Genomic DNA, 20,341 nt, shown 5'->3' with positions numbered 1-20,341 from the left:
TAGAATTTGCTCCTTGCACTACACTTTCACAAAACACGTATGCTCTGGTCGGCTGCCCGCTAGGAACTGATTAATGAGTAGAACGGTAGAATAATTCAAATAATAGAATGGAATTTTGGAATTATTCGAGAAGTAACGGCGCATCAAATGTAATCCATAGTAAGGGTGAAAATATGTTGAAAACACTATTTTTTTAAAGGAACACTACCATTTAGATTAGTGACAGAGGATAGAGAAATGAAAATTAAGTAGAAAATTTATCCAAAGTTAATTGGTTTTCTATGAAATGGGAATTTTTAAGTTTTTGTGTTGTATCCCTGTATTTTGACACATAATAAGAAGCCATTTTGGGTTTGGTGAAGTAGTTCTACGCCACATACCTACAACTTTCATAATTTTAGTTGTAAAATACAAGTAATATTTTCTAGTATAATATGTGTAAAATACAAAGGTCTTAAGGGATTTATATTTATTGTAAAAAAGACGAGCTGTCACAGGTACAGATACTCCTATGTCATTATTAGACTGTTTTTGAACTGATACTGATACACCACAATACCTTATACAGCTAGGTATTAAATATAAATTAATTGTTAGTGTTTTAATTTAGACTGTTGTTTATTTACACGAATCCCAAGAATAATATTAATTGACGTCAGAAGTTAACAAATCTGCACTAAAACTTTTTTTTAGTAAGTATGATTGAACTCACAGTTAAAACATTGGATGCTCAAAATCATCATTTTTCTGTAGAAGATGATGTAAGTTAAAATGTGTAATACAACAAGATGGTAACTACTCATTGTATTATTTTATAGATAACGGTGGAACAGTTTAAAACCAAAATTGCAGAAACGGTAAACATTCCTCCAGAAACGCAACGAATCATTTACTGTGGAAGAGTTTTACAAGATAGTTCAAAACTTGCCGATTATGGTATGTATGTTTAACTTTCAAATGAATAGGTTTTCACAAGATTTTGTAGTCTAAAACAATTTTCTTACTTCAGTTACACCATATAAAAAATTAATGGCTTTACTCGTACTTTTTATTTATAGGAAAAACTTTTTATTACTGTTTGATTCTAGAACAATTCTATAGATGACAAGTTCATGTTGCAATTGCATTGATCTATACAGATACTGGTTTCTCATTTTTTATTAATTTTTGATAAGATTACACTTCAAATATCTCGTCGAGTTATGGTTGTAGTTACTAATGTCTGTATTGTCTGTTACCATTGGCAGTATGTAGTACTTTTGTATTTAATTGTTATTTTTGCCATATTAAGGGCAAAAAGAAATTAAAGTATTTATAATATTATATTTTGGCAACCATGACAATACATAAGCCGGAGTTCGTAGCAGCCTAGAAAACCGGGAATACCGGGAAAAGTCGGAGAATTCATTATTCTTCATAAAAAACAGGGAATAGTCAAGGAATTTTAAAAGTATTCATGAAAGTCAGGGAATTTGATGTTTGCTACTGGAGATTTTGTAAAAACCATCCCTGGGTTCTTGAAAGAGAAAACTATTTGTGTTTTTGAAACCTTTATAAGAGGTTCTTTGGGTATAAAAAAGATTATGGAGTCCAGTCTAGAAAAAGTGTAATGCATAAACACGTCTAGAAAAGTGTAATGCATAAACACCAATTAGTGTGTAAAAAAGACGTGCAAGTGACCTGATTTTTTTTTTATAAGGAAACCTGAAAAAGTCGGGGAATTCTATATTACTTTTGAACTATGAACCGTGATAAGCACATTTCCTGTTATTACAAGGAAATAAAAGATAAACGTTAAACAACTATAAATAGAAGTATAACATAACTGAATGAACGTTTATAACTTTTAATTTTTACAGATAAAGAGAAAACTTAAAGAAATTGATTTTCCTTTTTAGTATGGCAAAACGCAAGTACCTAAATACAGACATAAATGTTTTGATAGTTCTGCAATATCAGTCTGTATTTTTAAAATTAAAATATCGAGGTAGTCTCTTTTTACTCATTTGATACATATGTCAAAACAACAACAAAGTTTGTAATGGGTCTACATTCTCTACATTTTAGATGTCAATGGGAAAGTTGTCCATTTGGTACAGAGAGCGCCACCAGGCGCTGCTCCGAGACCAAACAGTAGATCTTCTTCACCACAACCTCAACGTAGAGGGTTTAGAGGTTTTAGAGGTCTGGAACAAGGGAATGCGATGTATTTGGGCTCTATGGCATTTCCCGGCAATTTAATGGAATCGCAGGGCATTGTTCCTCCTCCTCCAACACACAGCCTTTCTGGAAGTCGTTTGAATGTGGCAAAGAGGTTCAGTTTCTCATTTTAACAATTAGATGTTTAATCATAGCACTTAACATTTTCAGAATGTTGAGAAGAGCTGAAGCGGTCATTCAGCTTTTGGAAAACCCTTCAACGAGACCTCAGGAGCAAAGTCCCCCTGAAGAAAATCAAGAAGAGGAAGTGACCCCTGTAATAGAAGCAAGAGTAATCGTTCCCACCAACAACAGTGAATCGATCGATGAAGCAATGGTTCTTAATGCAGTTCAGAATTCCTTGATGAATGCAGCAACTGGAGCTGTGTAAGTGAATAATCTTTACACAATTGTCTTCTTGCGATTATTTGTCATTTATATATCTGGTTTATAAATGATACCTTTCTTGTTACCTTTTTAAATGCTAAACTTCAACGGATGTAAAGACATGGTTTTTACATATCCAGAAGTAAGAATAGAAGCATAAAAACACTATATTGAATCATAATGTAATAGAATGAAGCTGTGCTGACATTCAGCCATTCTTGTTGCGTTGAATTAACGTAGCAGTTTGTTTTTTACCCGTTTACTATCCCGACATATCGCACCAGGTGTGAAGTCAACTCCAACATTTTATCTTGTTTCATGGCCGGTGCGTCTGTGATTTTTCGTCCCATTACACAGCCCTACAAAAAAAAAAAAAAACTAACGGATCTGATATTCAGACCCATGTATTTCTGTATATTTTTTTCCACTGAATCAGAATCTGCCTTCAAATTTGGCCCAACGGGTCTGAGTTTTCGGAAAAACTAAAAAAACAGGTCAAAATTTACAGAAAACGTCATTTACGATCGGCGAAAGTTATAGAAAGTCAAATTATTCTCACTAGACGTATGATTTTTCACTCGTTTAATTCCAATTTATCATCATAGAGTCAGACCAGCTTGTCAATTTCATTCAAAGACAGAAAATAGATCAGAATGCTTAAAAATGCCATTTTCATGGCATAATTCGTGTTGCAGAGTTCTGGATCCATCTTTTTATCCACCCACCCATTTATGAATTCATACATCTTTCTATCCAGTCGTTCATGCATGAATACGCATATTTATCCATCCACCTGTACCACCTATAAAACCCACCCATCCACCCATCTATCCATCTACTTTTTGTGCTGAGAGATGAGATAAAAGCCTAGAAGATTGAGAATGCATTAAAACTTGTAGAATACTCTACTTTCTAAAAAAAAGAACACAATATATACAAATCATTCTTATTTTTGTTGCTATAACGTGTTCTCTTTTCTTCAAAGGATCTATGCAAAGGGTTATGCTTTCGTTTAGTCCCTATATTTTTCGTTTCTCTTTTTGACCTGTTTTTTGAATTTTCCCGAAAACTCAGACCCGTTGGGCCAAATCTGAAGGCAGATCGGATTCAGCGGAGAAAAATAGATGGAAATACATGGGTCTGAATACCAGATCCGATACTTTTTTTTTGTGGTGCTGTGTTATTAATGTGATCAGAATTGCATCATTGGTTTTGAATCGACTAAATTAAAATGCTTTTGAAGCAGTCACTCTGCCATCTTAACTCGTGCCAAAGGCAGCTGGTCTCGTCTTCAACTTTCATGACATCTTCATCAGTCAATACGAGTTTTTTCAGAAATGTGTCGCAGGAGTTTTCTTTGTATTTCAGCACCAATTAACGTACTTATATAGAAGTTATGACATTTCTAAAATCTGCTGAACAAAAGTCTTTGTTTGATGCAAGAAACTCTCCTAGCATCAATAAATCAATTCTAGGCAAATTAATTAATTAATTTGCCTTTGTGAATCCTTGTTCCATGGCTAACGTTTCCTGATTATAGGTTTGGCAACGCAAAACTAAGCAACTGATATTTAAACGAAGATACATGCTGCGGATATTGTTGAAGTACAAATAAAATAAAATGACGTTTACATAGATGTGACGTAATTCGCTCAAATGGGTGTTCATCCTAACATGGCGGTTTGCTGTATTTTGTAGTTTTATTTTATCAAAAATATTATCAATCTCGCTCATAATATAAAAATAAATACGCTTTTTATAATCAATGAATCATATTTCGTTAGATAAATAAATAATTTTAGTGATTCTTGGTTACTGTCATCATGCCTATTATATATTTCCTTCTTTCAATTATTATTTTTTACCTTGGCAACAGCGCACGAGTATGCTGAATTTATTATTTGTAAGTTAACAGTAGTGACGTCTCGTGACATTGAGAATAGGTGAAGCATATTCATTGATTGACTAAAATGAAAAAAAAAGCGCCGCAGGTGAAAATTTTCAAGGTCAAACGGCTTTAAATGAATCTGGAAATTTTTAGTTGCATTTGCAATATTTCCGAAAAACTGACATTCGTGAGAAGGATTTTCATTTAGATTTTATAAAAAATAGAAATATTACTTCGGCTTGTGGACTTCTGCGAACAGTAACGCACACCATACATATATGTTCTAAAAAGCTTTGTGGTTACGACAGTCTTGCTTGACTTTCCCAAAATTGTTAAATCCTCCCATATTCCACATGCCGGACTTTACACCCACAATTAAACATGGCATACAGAAATTTTTTTTAAATAAACACTAATACAACCACTTATCCAAATACCATTCATTCCGAAACTTCCGAACGTACACATTGTCTTTTGACTTCCCCTTTTTTTCCATATCGAGAGATTAAGGCACAGGTCTCTCGCAATTTAAAAAATCCGTTTTGTCCTCAATATCCGCATCACTCGTTCTCCTACGCCATAATTTTCTCCTATGTTGGCCGCCTCGTTGCCATGACAACCGCTGTAAACAACGCTTCGAAGGGAAGCGGAATTCAGACTGTTTGATCTGCGTCACTTGTGTATACTAAACATTGGACAGTTTGAGGTTGATGTTCACGCTCAACGAAGGCAATGTTTTTTTAGAAAGTGTTCACCGCACAACTATTCTGTTTATTTCTGCGTTATACCTAAATTATAAAATTTATATAAAATTCAAAATAATTTTAAATTGCACAACCAAACAGAAATGTTAGGTGAAGCGGTACATCACTTGCGTCACCTGACGAGCCGCCACTGGTTGGCAGTCCTTGCTATGTATATAGGTGCACAATGCATGTGATAGAAAGGAAAATTATGAGCAAAAAAAGTATGAGTGCTTGAGAATTGCTGAACAGAAAATAGCAAACGCAGGAAAAGCTGTTGAAGAGAAGATTGTGGAACCAGAACCTCCGTACACCCTTTGAGTGTATCAACTAATTGACATAAGAGTACATGGCACATAGCATGCACTATTCTTTTTGCAAAGAACTATTACATATTTCAGATTACACAGAGCAACAAAATTTGACGAAAGATCACACCCAAAAACCAGACGTCCAAATCCGGCGTCAGAATTACTCCTATATGTCACGTTTCCGAGATATTCTAACCTAAAACTGCAAAAAACAGTTTTTTTTTTATTATATTTGAGCTTATATCACAGAGCGAAAACTTTTTTTTTCTAAAAACGAATCATGCCTTCTAAAACTACTACTCTTACCCTTCAAAAAGTTTTTTTCAGATTTGAAAAATCTTTTTTATTCACAGAGATATCATTGAATCAAATTAGGTACTTTAGCGTTTTCATAACAGTGGTAATAAAATCAAAAAACAGTTTTTAAAATGAAAAATGATATTAAAAATGTCATAATTAATAAAAATGCATAAGATTGTTTTATGCGCTGTGATGCAAAGTATGAATATTTCAGTATCATACTTTATAAATAAAAAAATATTTAAAAAGCATACTTCATTTGAAAATTTCCCACTTTATTTTGTTATTCCAAATTGAATTACACAGATAAACACAAGTTGAATATAATCCATTTCTAATGACTAATTTGTGTATCGAAACGTTTAAATTTCTCGCCACATTGATACTCTATTGCGCTGTTGTCGTTACTTATTCGCGTTTATTACTTGACAAACGACAAGTCAGAAATTTTTTTCTTTCTCTCATCTATTAATCAATGATTCAAGTAAATGTCTATATTTTTTTTGTCTTGACATTTCCATTTTTTCATCCGTAATTCGATTGTAAGGGTAATAGCATTTCCCATAAGAACCTATAGTAGGATTGTATTCGATGGAAAGTAGAGCAAAAAATTGTCGGCCTTTTATCAAAGGAAAATCGTGTCATCTTTTTTAGGAGGCGTAAGATGAACCATTTCAAATTTAAAATGAAATTGAATGTAAAATTTGAAATACCGCTGCATACGCACTGTGTTCTGGTACTAGCTGTAGTCGGCCAGGTGCATCGAGTGTATGAAGTGGTCGGTCATACGTCAATACTAACCTTGCGAGCTTGATCGTAAAGCAGGGAATAATAAACAGTGGCTCGTACAGAGGTGAAACAAGTACATATGTGGAATTTAAATAACGAATTGGATTTATAATAAATTACATTTAAAACAAATAGTTTATGAGAATAAAGGGATTTTTGTAGGAACAGGGTTCCAGACGTGAACTGATCCTTTTATGACACCCCATTACGATTCTTTTTTTACAAGGAGAACGAAGTCTCAAAGCAAAAACCTTGTATAACAGATATACTATAAATATTTACAGAATGAAAACAAAAAAAAATCCTATGATATGATTCTATCAAATGAAAACACTAACAACAATTCTCTATGTATCTCAACAAAATAAGTTATTTTTCTATCAAACAAGAAATATTAACAAATTATAAACAAATATAAATTCTATGATTTATATACTGTACGCCGAACTGCATTTTTCTCATCTTCATTTAATATTAATTTCTTCTCTCCACCCCCCCTTTTTTAGGTTTCTTAACGTCTCCTTCATTTTTCTTCTCTCTTAAAATTTTGAAAACAGATGATTCGCTTACTCCAGTATATTTTCATGGGATGATCCTTTACTAAAGTGTTATAGACATTTAATATTATTGTTTTTCTCTGTAACTTAATACAGATTTTTTTGTACCCACAGCAGTACATCCGGCTTGCGAACATCCAGGCACTGCCTCCATTTCTCCATATAACGACAACAGAGCAATAATATTACAAAACACTTCACGTCACTAGCACAGAAAATATAATAGCATTCACGATTCACAAACAACAGCCCGAAACACACACACAGCACACAAATAAAACACTAATAACACTTTTGTTACGGAACACAAGAAATATGATTTCACTCACAAATTCTCAAATAATAGCGCGAAACACACATACAGCCCAAACGAAATATAATTGCACTTATAACTAGTGTTGCCAGATGGAAATTTCTGTCAACAGTAGGAATGTAACCAAAAAATCAGGAGATTTCTTTTTTCAACAGGAGATTTTGATTTTAATAAATATATTTTTTAATAGAGGAACATAAGTACATGCACAAAATATAGCAAAATATATAAATGTAGCAGTTCGTTTAATAGTGATTTGACAACTGTCAGTTGTCAAAATGATAAATCCCGGAATCCCGCTGAAGTAAAGGAACTCGCCTTCTATTCTGTTAGGCCCAGTTCATATAAACGGGAATTGCGGATTTAAAATTTAAATATGTACAGGCTGGTCCATTTTCGGTGGGATTTCAGGGTATCTCAGAAACTACTAAAGATATGATAAATCTGTCACCACGTTCTCGAGCTCGATTTTCATGGCAAATTCGACTGTTAAATAAAAAATTTGCTATCTTCATTTGTTTCTGAGTTACAAGGCGTTTCTCGTTATTGTGACACTTTTGAACATATCTGTATCTCAGCTGTTAAATAAGTTAAGAGTTAAAGTGAAAACTGCTCAAGACTAATTCTTTGGCGTAGAATTGAATGTCGGTATTAGATTTTTAGTAGGTCTTAAGATTCCGGAGTTATGACCCAAAGTTATATTTTTTTAAATGGAAATCGTAGCTGGTCATAACCTAAAAAAATGGAGATTTTTTTTTGCTTTTCAGCAACATATCATATGCTATAGTTATTTTTCCAAACACAGAAGATATCTGGTGTTTTATATATAAATTCGATTGTTTTTTTACATTTTATTATGGCCGGCTATGAAAATACATAGAAAACTATAATTCTTACTTTTACAAAACTCATATCTGTTGTAAAAGTATGACGTTTATTTAAAATATATATTTCAGATAAGAAAAGACTGTTTTCAAATTTTTATTCCACTTCAACTGAAGTTACAATATTAAACGTAAATTAAACAATAGTAAGTACCTACATCAATAAAAACTTTCAAAAATGATAGCTAAATGTTCAAATTGCCGTCCCTCAACTGTCACACATCTTACGCTTCTTCTGGCAACGCTTCGGGTAGCATTCATTAAATGTATATGTATTTGAAATATTATTAAAAGGAATTTTAAATATAATGTCTTTTAGAAAACCCTAATGGAAAAAGTCCAACGGACTCAAATCAGGTAACCTAGCTGAGTAGCCATCTGATCGGTCCGTTTGTTCCTATCCACCTATCTCCTAAAATTTCTTTAGTATTATATTATCACACGAGTATGTTGTGCATTTAAAATAAACGTCATATTTTTACAACAGATATGACTTTTGTAAAAGTAAGAATTATAGTTTTATCTGTATTTTCATAGCCAGTCATATTAAAAAGGAAAAAAATATATAATTTATATATAAAACACTCCGTATCTCCCGTGTTTGTAAAAATAACTATAGCATGTGATATTTTACTAAAAAGCGAAAAAAATCTCTATTTTTTTAGCCCATTGTCAGCTACGATTTCCATTTAAAAAAATATAACTGGGTCATAACTCGGGAATCTTAAGACCTACTAAAAATCTAATACCGGCATTCAATTCTACGCCAAAGAATTAGTCTTGAGCAGTTTTCACTTTAACTCTAACTTATTTAACAGCTGAGATACAGACATGTTCAAAAGTGTCACAATAACGAGAAACGCTCTGTAACTCAGAAACAAATGAAGATAGTAGATTTTTGATTTGACAGTCGAGTTTGCCATGAAAATCGAGCTCGAGAACGTGCATGGTGTCAGATTTATCATATCTTTAGTAGTTTCTGAGATACCCTGAAATCCCACCGAAAATGGACCAGCCTGTACATGAACTGGGCTACAGAAAATATAACAGGACTGAAAATATTGACAAGTGACGAACACAGTGCCGTTAGAGAACAGTGTCGTACTAAAATGTTCTTATTCTGGGGAAAATTAGTATAACCAACAGAAGATTTCATAGAGAAACCAGAAGAATAGACATTGAAACTAAAAAACAGGAGATCTCATAGTGAAAACAGTAGAACAGGAGAGTGAGAGTGAAAACAGGAGATCTCCTGTTAAAACAGGAGATCTGGTAACACTGCTTATAACAGTTATAACCTCACAAATTTCGCGAGCGAGAAACACGCAGCACCAATACAACCGAAACGAAACTGATCACGCCGGGCCGGCATGCGCGCCGCTGCAACAAACACAAGACACAAGTCATATGAGGGATAATGAAGGGAGTAATAAATGTATTGTGGTTGCCCTGCCGCCTAATGTGCGAAGGAGATGCCTTTGTTTTTCATTTTGTCCTTCATAAATATATAACTGTTAATCCATAATGCATAAAGAAATTATTCAATTTCCAAAACCCCCTATAAAATGTGTTGCACTGATTCCCTTGACAGGCAATGATTTATTACTTTGCATCGAATATGATCCTACTATATGTTATACAGGGTGTGCCATTTAACACTCCTGCTGCCAATATCTGAAATTAAGAAATTTGTTTTAGTTTCAGAAATTGGGGTTGTTAGGTCCCTCAAACAGCTTCAAATTGTAGTTAGAACTGTTAGTTAAAATCAGAAATCTTTCTGTATAGATGGCGTGGCGATACTAAAAAATTGTTTTGTTCCCTGGAACATGGAAATGCAGTCCATCTGAGAGATCGTTAAATTTTGAGTAATTTTTGTAATATAAAGTTTTTCCCTATATTTACTTGTTTTCGGGATATGTCGACTTCAATATACAATGTATGATATAACAGGAAAATCTATTATTTTATCTAAATCACACCGAGACAATATATTCTTTTAAAATATTGTTATAATGACTTTATTCACACCTCATACTAACTAACAAGCAATAAATTATAAAAAAACAAACGATCAACTACAGAAAAAAAAGTTGTACAATGGTAAATCGTATAACTAGTATAGTTAAATTGAAAGACGCAAACTGATAAAACTGTAATTATTGGAAAACTAATATGTGTCATCTGTCATTGTTTTATACTAAACAAATGACATAAGCCACCTATGACTGCATTTTTTAATAACATTTGATAAAATGCGGTTTGTCTCTGACCCTTTTAAGATTTATCATTGTACAATTTTTTTTCTGTAGTTGATCATTCGTTTTTTCTTTATAATTTATTGTTTGTTAGTTAGTATGCGATGTAGAGATGGGCAATGGGAAATTTTCCGTCTCGGAAAGTTTCCAAAACGGAAATTTTCCGGGAAGAAATAATCGAAGCTTGAGAAATTTTCCCTGGAAAGTCTGAAAAAATTTACATCGGAAATTTTCCGGGAATATTTCTAACAATTTGTAAACTTGGAGCCAATTTTACTTCTAACTTCTATGAACATACACAAAAAATCGTTGGTTAATTTCGGATTTTCGGTTAATTCTGAATACCAGAAGACCATATTATCCAAATAAGTTAGAAAAAACTTACACTTACTTATTTTAATCTTTGTTAAGTCTACAATCTACATAATAGAGAGCAATACAAGACTCATAAATTACCTCCTCTTCAAATTTAATATGAATTTTCATAGTTGAACCAAAGTACAATTACATTTTAAAACTAGTATAATTATTGAATGTATTTACTATTTGTTTGTTAAAAAATAAAGATAAATATTGTATACTGCATAGTGTTTACGCACTGTAACCCTCAGCATGTAATTTTTTCTAAGGGTGATTAATACATAATTTATATTTTTCCAATATTTATACCAATATAAATAAAAATGTTTATAAGTATTTGGTCTTTTTGGAAAGCTGATGGTATGTAGAACACAATACCAAATCCAAAAAAAAAAAATTTTGAAATTTTCGGAAAATTTCCCGAATTTTCAATGGAAACTTTCCAGGAATTTTCATAGTTTGGGAATTTTCCCATTACTAATGCGATGTGAATAAAGCGATTATAACAATATTCAGTGTGATTTAAATAAAATAATAGATTTTCCTGTTATATCATACAAAAACAAGTAAATATAGGGAAAAACTTTATATTACAAAAATTACTCAAAATTTAAGGATCTTCCAGATGGACTATATTTCCACGTTCCAGGGAAGAAAAAACTTCTTAGTATCGCTACGCCTTCTTCAGAAAGATTTGAACTAATAATTCTAACTCCAATTTGAAGCTATTTGAGGGACCTAACAACCCCAATTTAAATGGTTAAATGGCACACCCTGTATATTCAAATTTTTGACAATAATTAAAAACAAAAACAAATCGATAAATAATTCGAGAATACAGTAAGACCCCGCTTAACGCGTAGGATACGTTCCATCAAAGTAGAGCGTAATGCGAAACAGCGCTAAATGAGGCTATCTTAACATGTAAATAATGGGGTTAGGGGAAGATGGATAGAAAATTGGTTAGGTATTAAATTTAATAATTATGTTTTTTTTAATAAAAATAAAACCAAACATTTATTTCTTACAAAAATAAAAACAATATAAACGAATATTACTTATAAAAACAAATAAAATTCTAAGTCAGTCAGATCATTCAGTCTATTCTGTTTTTCCAATTTTCTGCCTTTATGTCAAGAAGGCATCTAATGTAGTTTGCGTTTTCCTTTTGCGTTCTGTTAGAAGTTGTTGATAAGTGGATAAAGCATCTATAACACCCCGTCTTGCTTTTGAACTCCTGTCAAAATTTGGAACATTTTCAAAAAATTTGTCCATAATTTCAGTTATATCAACTGATAAAAATGCGTCCGTACAGCACCGCACCAAACAAGAAACACAACTACACTGTTTCGGATAGGTTATGTACATACATATTTGGAAACCTAGAGCTGCGCACAATTTCGGGGAATCCCCGTAGTGCTGCGAGCAATTTCGGGGAATCCCCGAGTTGAAATAAAAGTGCGCTAAACCGAAACAGCGCTAAATAAAACAGCGTTAAGCGGGGTCTTACTGTAATTCCTTAAATCTGTACGGATTTAATTCTTCAGATTTATCTGTCCATGTGCGGCTAACTAATGATTACCTAATTCATTTTAGACCACTTAACGGATCAACTTCAGGTGCTAGTGGAAGTGGTACCCAGAGTAACACAGAAAGTGCACAGAGGTCTCCAAATCAGTCAGAATCTTCTACACCCGGAGGAGCTACTCCGAGATCATCGTCTACCGAAAATTTAGCTTCAGAATCAAGGTCAGAAAGTAATAGTGGTCTACCAGAGTAAGTGTCTAGTTAGAATTATTACTGATAATATAAATAAAAAAAGTAGAATGTAGTCCTAACTGCTTGGGTTTATTTTAACAGAAATGCTTCGAGGACATCAGAAATGTCCGAACTTTTGACCATGCTGACACAGTTGCAGACGAGATTTGCACCGTTTTTAGAACGGTATCAGAATTTTATGCAGGAGGACCCAGAGGTTTCTTCCGAGGTTTGTAGAATTTCGTTTTGTGTTTGTAAATTTTTTTTGATGTGTTTAAAATTTGGTTTTCAGAACGAAAGGCAGACTCAGATCATGTTGAACCGCGTGTCTGAAGTGTTGCATTTCCTGGGTCACGCCTACCACTCCCTGAGCGACATAATAATCCGTGTCCGGACGCCACCACCTAGACCGCTCCTGTGTCGTCCAATTCTCATTCAACACTCAGCAGTGGTACAAACTGGTATTCCAATCCAAGTCGAGGTAAATATTAAATTAATTTTGTGGTTGTAATTTCCTAATAGCGGACACCCATTGGGAAATCTTCAAATACATTTTTTTTAACCTCAAATTATCACCGACACTTCCAACAAGTTTTTTACATTAATTTTCAGACAGAACAAAAAAATTTCAGCATGTTTGTAAAGAGCATTGGAATAACCTTTAAAATGGCGTGCCACTCCGTTTAGGAGGATGACCTTACATCCACGAATTTATGATCAAAAGATCTTGAAAGCAAAATCAATATGTTTTGGGTTTTCTGGAAAAACCTGTTACATTGAAAATATTTCAGGTGGACTGTTTTAATTGAACCACCCCGTATGTATATTTTCTTGTCTTGAAAAATAATGTCTGCATCCATTTTATAGAGGGTCTGTCATTAAGGGATGGTAATATTAAGGAAACCTCATTTTGGAATCCCGTGAAAGCAAATTTGTCCGTTATTTAGGAGTATTCGCTATACAGAAGTGTTCCTATGAACATAGTGATTTCACTATATATTTTTTTTCTTCAGGCACAAATTAATGTATCGGCTGATCGAGCTCCTCCGCCTAACACTAATGCCCCTCAGGCTGCCAATTCAAATTCCGAGACCACTGCTACCACCACAGCTCCACCAAACGTTAGTAGTACTGTAAATGCTCCCAATGGAGGACCCACTATTTCCGTTCAGCCTGGATTTGTCGGTTTGCCCTTCTTACCGGGTACCGCCATGAGGGTACAGTCGTTCCCTCTTGAAATTCGCACTGTGAGGCCCGCCGCTGCCGCCGCCCCTCAGCCACAGAACAATAATAATAACACCGTTAACGTATCCGAGGGCATTCCTGTTACCGCAGGGGCAGCTCCGACTACCGCCAGCACTACCACTTCCACTGCGCAGGCGGCCAACGGTAGCCAAGAAAGTGGCGGTCAGGGAGGTTCGTTCAATTTCAACCCAAACGTCGAGTTCTTCATGGAAGTGACACCAGAAGGTATTACAATAGATTCTTTGGAGACTGCGCTTGTTGGTTCTAATCAAGCAAATGATTGTAAGTGTTGTGACTGTCCATGCTAACTATATGTATGCATAAGTGGTGATGTTTGAATGACCGATATTGTCTTAGAATCAACATATTTTTTGCCTCGTGATTCCACATATCAGTTCAATTGTTTTGTTTTCATAATTGTAAAGGTGCAGAGGATTTCATTGCTATAACTGTATTTTCCAGTGTGGGTACACATGCCGCAAGTGACGCATTTTTAAGTACATGCACCAGAGTTCTCGGAAGACGACCCCGGCAGATTGGCGCCAAGGACCAGGTACTTCTGCGAACGACTCGACACCAAGAGGGACTCTCCAACCGACAACACGTCTTTTTTCACAAGCTTAGTTTTAAATAAAAATACTTTTTGTACCATTGAGAGAGCGTTTTATTTTTTCTGTACAAATTAAAACGCTCTCTCAACGGTACAAATAAAGTATTTTTATTGAAAACTAAGCTTGTGAAAAAAGACATGTTTTCAATTCAAGTGTTTGCTGGAGTGTCCCTCTTGGTGTTGAGTCACTTGCAGAAGTACCTGGTCCTTGGAGCCAATCTGCCGGGGTCGTCTTCCAGGAACCCTGGTGCGTTAGGATGGCGCTATTGACGTTGTACTTAAAAATGGGTCACTTGCGGCATGTTTACCCACACGAGGGTTAATGGATGACAAATTTTAGTCAGTCACACGTCAAAATCAGGGTGTTTAGGCATAGAATTGCCATAAAAATATTCATGTGCTAATTTGAATATTTGTAACTTCAGTATATCAGAAACGAGTCAAAATTTTTCCAAAACCGAACTCATTTTCATTGGAAGAGAAACATGACTTATTTTCCTAAACTGGAACTATACAGGGTGTAACTTTAAGTGGGGGGGTCAGTTTTTTAGGTGTTCCCCTGAATACAAATCTGAATCTTTTTTGTTTTTTTAATCGAAAAGTCGAGTTATAATTAGTTTTTTAAAATGCACTTTAATACTTGTGTATGCCGCCACTGTAATATTCATGTATTACAAATACTTGAATTGTACGCAATCTACAGTGCGTGTGAAGGGAAATAGTGCGGGTCAACGGTGACAAAGCAAAGGGCGTCGTCATTCCGCATTTGTAGACAATACATCTAACTGGGAATTTGAATATTTTTCATCGCTAGATTACTGCTCGAGTTTTTTTGCTATGTTACTTGTTAAGTACTGTGGCGAACGCCCACTCAACAAAAGTAACTCGTGGCTAGGGAATCCCAGCCCTTATAGTCCAAGCATTCTGTCACGGATTAATGTTAAATTTGCAGAAATTATTACCTGGACAAAAAAAATATGACCGTATAGAAAATTAAATTTTAAATTGAGTTTCTTGTTCTTTAAACTCGATCCAATATGGCGAACATGGTTAAAAATAATCGCAAAGTTGAAAAAAACGGTTTTTCTAAAATAACTAAAAAAATATAGCACGGATTGAAAAATTTTAAATGAGAAAGTTGTAGGTTTTAAAAAGATCTATCGACTGATTTTTTGAAAGTATCGATTGCTTTGTTACTTTTCGAGATATATCGAAAAAACCGTTAAAAATCTTCTCTTTTCTCTTCTTCTATAACTCGTTTACATTTACGTGCCCATATTTGCTATTTACTGCAAGCATAGCCCGCGGCAAGCCAAAAAAGTACATTTTTGAAAAATTTAAAAATATTAATTATTTTTCGAGATATATCGATTTTTTGAAAAAAAGGCGCTCTCGAAAATTGGCTAGATCTTCTCAGCGGATAGCCCTACAGTAACGATTTTCGGTTTATTTTCTTCGTAAAGAGTTATATTATCATGCTGTTAAAAAATGTTGACGATTTTATTAATTTTAAGGATCAAAAAATGACTGAAAAAGTTGCACTTTTTTTGGGTATGTTTTTTTCAAATAACTATTTCAATTTTTATTATTTTTTTGTACTTAATCTGGGGTAGCTAAACACGAATATTATAGCATTTTCGCCTTAGAAGCAAAATAGACCCGTAAATGTTTAGTTTTCTTTCTTTAAAAGTCATTTTCATAAAATAAAAATTGAAATAGTTATTTGAAAAAAACATACCCAAAAAAAGTGCAACATTTTCAGTCATTTTTTGATCCTTAAAATTAATAAAATCGTCAACATTTTTTAACAGCATGATAATATAACTCTTTACGAAGAAAATAAACCGAAAATCGTTACTGTAGGGCTATCCGCTGAGAAGATCTAGCCAATTTTCGAGAGCGCCTTTTTTTCAAAAAATCGATATATCTCGAAAAATAATTAATATTTTTAAATTTTTCAAAAATGTACTTTTTTGGCTTGCCGCGGGCTATGCTTGCAGTAAATAGCAAATATGGGCACGTAAATGTAAACGAGTTATAGAAGAAGAGAAAAGAGAAGATTTTTAACGGTTTTTTCGATATATCTCGAAAAGTAACAAAGCAATCGATACTTTCAAAAAATCAGTCGATAGATCTTTTTAAAACCTACAACTTTCTCATTTAAAATTTTTCAATCCGTGCTATATTTTTTTAGTTATTTTAGAAAAACCGTTTTTTTCAACTTTGCGATTTTTTTAAACCATGTTCGCCATATTGGATCGAGTTTAAAGAACAAGAAACTCAATTTAAAATTTAATTTTCTATACGGTCATATTTTTTTTGTCCAGGTAATAATTTCTGTAAGCATTTTTCTATAATGCTTGGACTATTATTTCTAATCCCGGGATTTCGGGATTATACTTAGTCTGTCCCGGGATCCCGGGATTATTTCTGTATTGAACCGGTTTCGGACTTATTAGTCCTCATCAGTGTCTCATAAATGAGACAACCGACGAACGATCCAGCTGTTTTGCATTGTATCGTCATGACAAAAAAAACACTGTACGCGGGAGCGCAAATGGCTCCATCTGTCGTGCTGACTTCCAACTGTGCCATTCAGATGGCTACAGTAGGAAGCGACCTGCTATATTGCAGGTACTTGTTGCATGACTGCCACCCACAAAGGGCGAAGTCGATGTTTTAAGTAGTTGTTTCTCGAAACACTGACAATTAAAACATCATCTTCGCCCTCTGTGGGGGGCAACAAGTACCTGCAATATAGCAGGTCGCTTCCTACTGTAGCCATTTGAATGGCACAGTTGGGAGTCGGCACGACAGATGGAGCCATTTGCGCTCCTGCGTACAAGAATCAACATATTTTACGGTATATTCCTAGTTAATCTAATTACTCAGATTTGACTTAGAGTGAGACTGACCAGACTTAAAATCACTCAGTGTTTATGTTAGTTATTCTTTTTCAAGAATCGGTGAGATTTCTTTAAATTTACATAAATTGAAAAAGCCTTCATGTAGCAAACTATGCAAATAACTGAAAATTTAATCGGGGCGAATTTGGCCAAACACACGCCTGTTTCAAAAATCAGACCTATGTCGAATTTTATGGGCTTAAAATTAAGTAAAAAACTGAACAAAAGCCTAAATTTGTGTATCTGTAGAGGTTGAGGGTCATTTTTTTTACAACCAAAGAAATAAAAAAAATTTTTTTTAGTTTTTCACTTATATCTCCGAAAGTAAGCCTCTAATCAACATGAGGTATACTTGTCGATTTTGTTCCTGAGTAAATTTACTACAAGAGTAGGCTTTTGCAAAAGCTCACAAAAATTTTTTACATTGCAAAATTAGCAGTGAAAATAAAGTGCAAAATTCTCAGAATTAAATAAAAAGAACAAATTTGACTAAAATTGGAAATTGGAATTGGAAAAGATAACTGTGGGGTGATCAACAAATACCCGCAATCCGGACCCCCAATTTCAAAATGGCGGCCTATTGCAAAATTATAGTCGAAAACGCAAAAACTGCCTATATCAAAAAATTGAAATTCGGTAAAGTAGTATCGAAAGGTAATTACATATCTCGTGTCTGTGTAAATTTCAGATTTTTAAGTTCCAAAATAAAAAGTTATTGACAAAAAACCAAAAAAAAAACGGTAACTAGGGTCCTTATTTTGGCGGTTTTTCAATATATACAGATTTCAAACTAATTGTATCAAATAGTGCTTGAAAAAAAATGAATTCTTTTTCATTGGATCGTTAAAGACAGCGTGACCCGTGCGGCTGAGCTGTAGCTTAGAGAGGGGAGCGCTTTGACGTCATAGTGACCACGCTGCGCTCGCCTTCTCAAAATTCTTACTTAACAAATTTATTGTGGCACTTAGAAAGCAGCTACCGGGATGCTTTTTTTAAATCAACTTATTTTTTTCCGCTCTCGAATGGTGTAAGCAAAAGTCTGTGAAAGTCATCGCCAGACCCCGAAAAGTACACGTTTTCTTTTGTCTTTTCATTATGCTTTCGACATTTTGACAAGTAAGAAGGTCTTTTTACGTATTTAAAAAGAAAAGTTAATTATTTCTTTGAAAAAAATGATCAGTGCTCTATTAATATTAAGTTTTTACGACCGAATTTGAAAAAATAAACTATTGATACGTGTTTCTAAAGGTCAAAGGAACCCTCTGTATAAATTCGACCCCCACTTAAAGTTACACCCTGTATTACACTTTTTAAATTTTTACGGTTTATTAAAACAATTGTCATACATCAACTGGACCAATTAGATTTGATCCAGAATTTTCAGGGGCATACCCAGTGAGTAAGTTTTTTTTTCACCTTGTAGTTTTTTCGAGGTTTTTATGTAATATTCAGATAAACTCACTCAAATTAATACATTTGTGTCTCTTGATTCTTTTTAGTCTCTCGCTTCGTCTTCGAGAACCTGCAAAAAAAAAAAACGACTTGTTCGCTGGGTACGTTTCTGAAAATTCTGGATCAAATCTAATTGGTCCAGTTGATGTATGATAATTGTTTTTATAAACCGTAAAAAATTCATTCAAATCGGATAAAGAATTTTTTTTAACTCAATTTAAAAAAAAATATCACCCCGTATCTCGAAAACGAAGCACTTGCGGACCTATGTTCATATGAACTTTTTTACATATTTTACTGAGCGGAATCTCCCCTAGGCTTTTGTCACTTCAACTCTGAAACGTTTTATTTAAAAACGTGAAATGTCTGACAGTTCAGAAAAAGTTCGATCTTGTGAAAAATTTTATTTAATTCAGCAGTGAATCTGTAAAACATAAATACATATACAATGCAGACAACACTAATTTTAAAACGGAATTTATATTCAACATTAATATTTCAAACTTATTTTTAAAAAAGTTGATAATAATACTACAGAACCTTCATAAATGAATACAAGCCACATGACCAGTTATTTTATTTCCTTCATGGTGGCAATTAAATTTTGGTAAAATTAAAAATTATTAAAACAATAAGATCAAGGTTACATTAAAATACACCATTCTGCTGAAATATTTTACGAAATTTTATTCAACCAATCAGCGATTGCATTATCTCGAGCGTAGGCGTGGCAGTTTGTTACCGTTCATTGTAAACGAATCATTAATATTGGTGATGTCAAGATTTAGGGGTTTTTCGTTACCGTGGCTTATAAACATTTATGAACGCTCTATATAACAATAAAATGCTTCATGTTTTGGTTTCCTTCAAACTAGGCCAAGCAAATTAAATTTTTACTCGAAAAAAGTCCTATCCCAAAATTATTGTAAAATTGTCTAAAGGAACATAATACGAGACATCTCTCATCTCGTGAGTCAAAAACTTTTATTACCTAACTTTTTCTATTTAAACAAATAAGTGAGAAAACAGTTTTTTCACTTTGCAGGGAAAACCATCAATTTTAGCGAAAAGTGACTCGCAGACAGCTTCTAGGGAGTAAAATTATCTACAAAATGAGACTTGTTAAATTAAAATCGGTTAATAAACAAAAAAAGTTATTGCAAAAAAACAAGAAAAGTGCCCATTTTTTAATTTGTTTATAACTGTCGCATTTATTGTTAAAATTTTATAAAACCTATGACAAGTTGAGGGTTTTGTCATACTTTAAAAGTGTGCCAAAAGTGAGCGCTATAGGTGCAATAGTTTTCGCACAATTCAATTTGTTTATAACGGAGGCTCCAAAAGTTATGAACTTTAAGCCTCTGTACAGGCGTTAATTTTCAAC

General features: G+C 33.7%; 1 protein-coding gene across 5 annotated transcripts in view; it reads left to right on the top strand.

The window, feature by feature from the left end:
- The first annotated feature begins 351 nt into the window (after positions 1-351).
- LOC108917945 (large proline-rich protein bag6) overlaps positions 352-20,341 on the top strand; it is a 56,720-nt gene continuing 36,730 nt past the window's right edge. The window contains exons 1-9 of one of the 5 annotated variants that reach the window (XM_018724764.1): positions 352-497; positions 694-761; positions 819-936; positions 2,068-2,314; positions 2,371-2,586; positions 12,583-12,762; positions 12,847-12,973; positions 13,037-13,225; positions 13,758-14,271. In XM_018724764.1, the coding sequence (XP_018580280.1) occupies positions 699-761; positions 819-936; positions 2,068-2,314; positions 2,371-2,586; positions 12,583-12,762; positions 12,847-12,973; positions 13,037-13,225; positions 13,758-14,271 (1,654 nt within the window). In that variant the 5' untranslated portion in view covers positions 352-497; positions 694-698. Of the gene's footprint in view, positions 762-818; positions 937-2,067; positions 2,315-2,370; positions 2,587-12,582; positions 12,763-12,846; positions 12,974-13,036; positions 13,226-13,757; positions 14,272-20,341 lie in introns of all 5 variants that reach the window. The other 4 variants (XM_018724763.1, XM_018724765.1, XM_018724766.1 and 1 more) reach the window with 4 other exon arrangements.

Source organism: Anoplophora glabripennis, unplaced genomic scaffold (genome assembly GCF_000390285.2).
Source record: "Anoplophora glabripennis isolate ALB-LARVAE unplaced genomic scaffold, Agla_2.0 scaffold66, whole genome shotgun sequence".
NCBI lineage: Eukaryota > Metazoa > Arthropoda > Insecta > Coleoptera > Cerambycidae > Anoplophora > Anoplophora glabripennis.
Note: the sequence above shows the minus strand (reverse complement) of the source record. Positions and strands in the feature narration are given on the sequence as shown.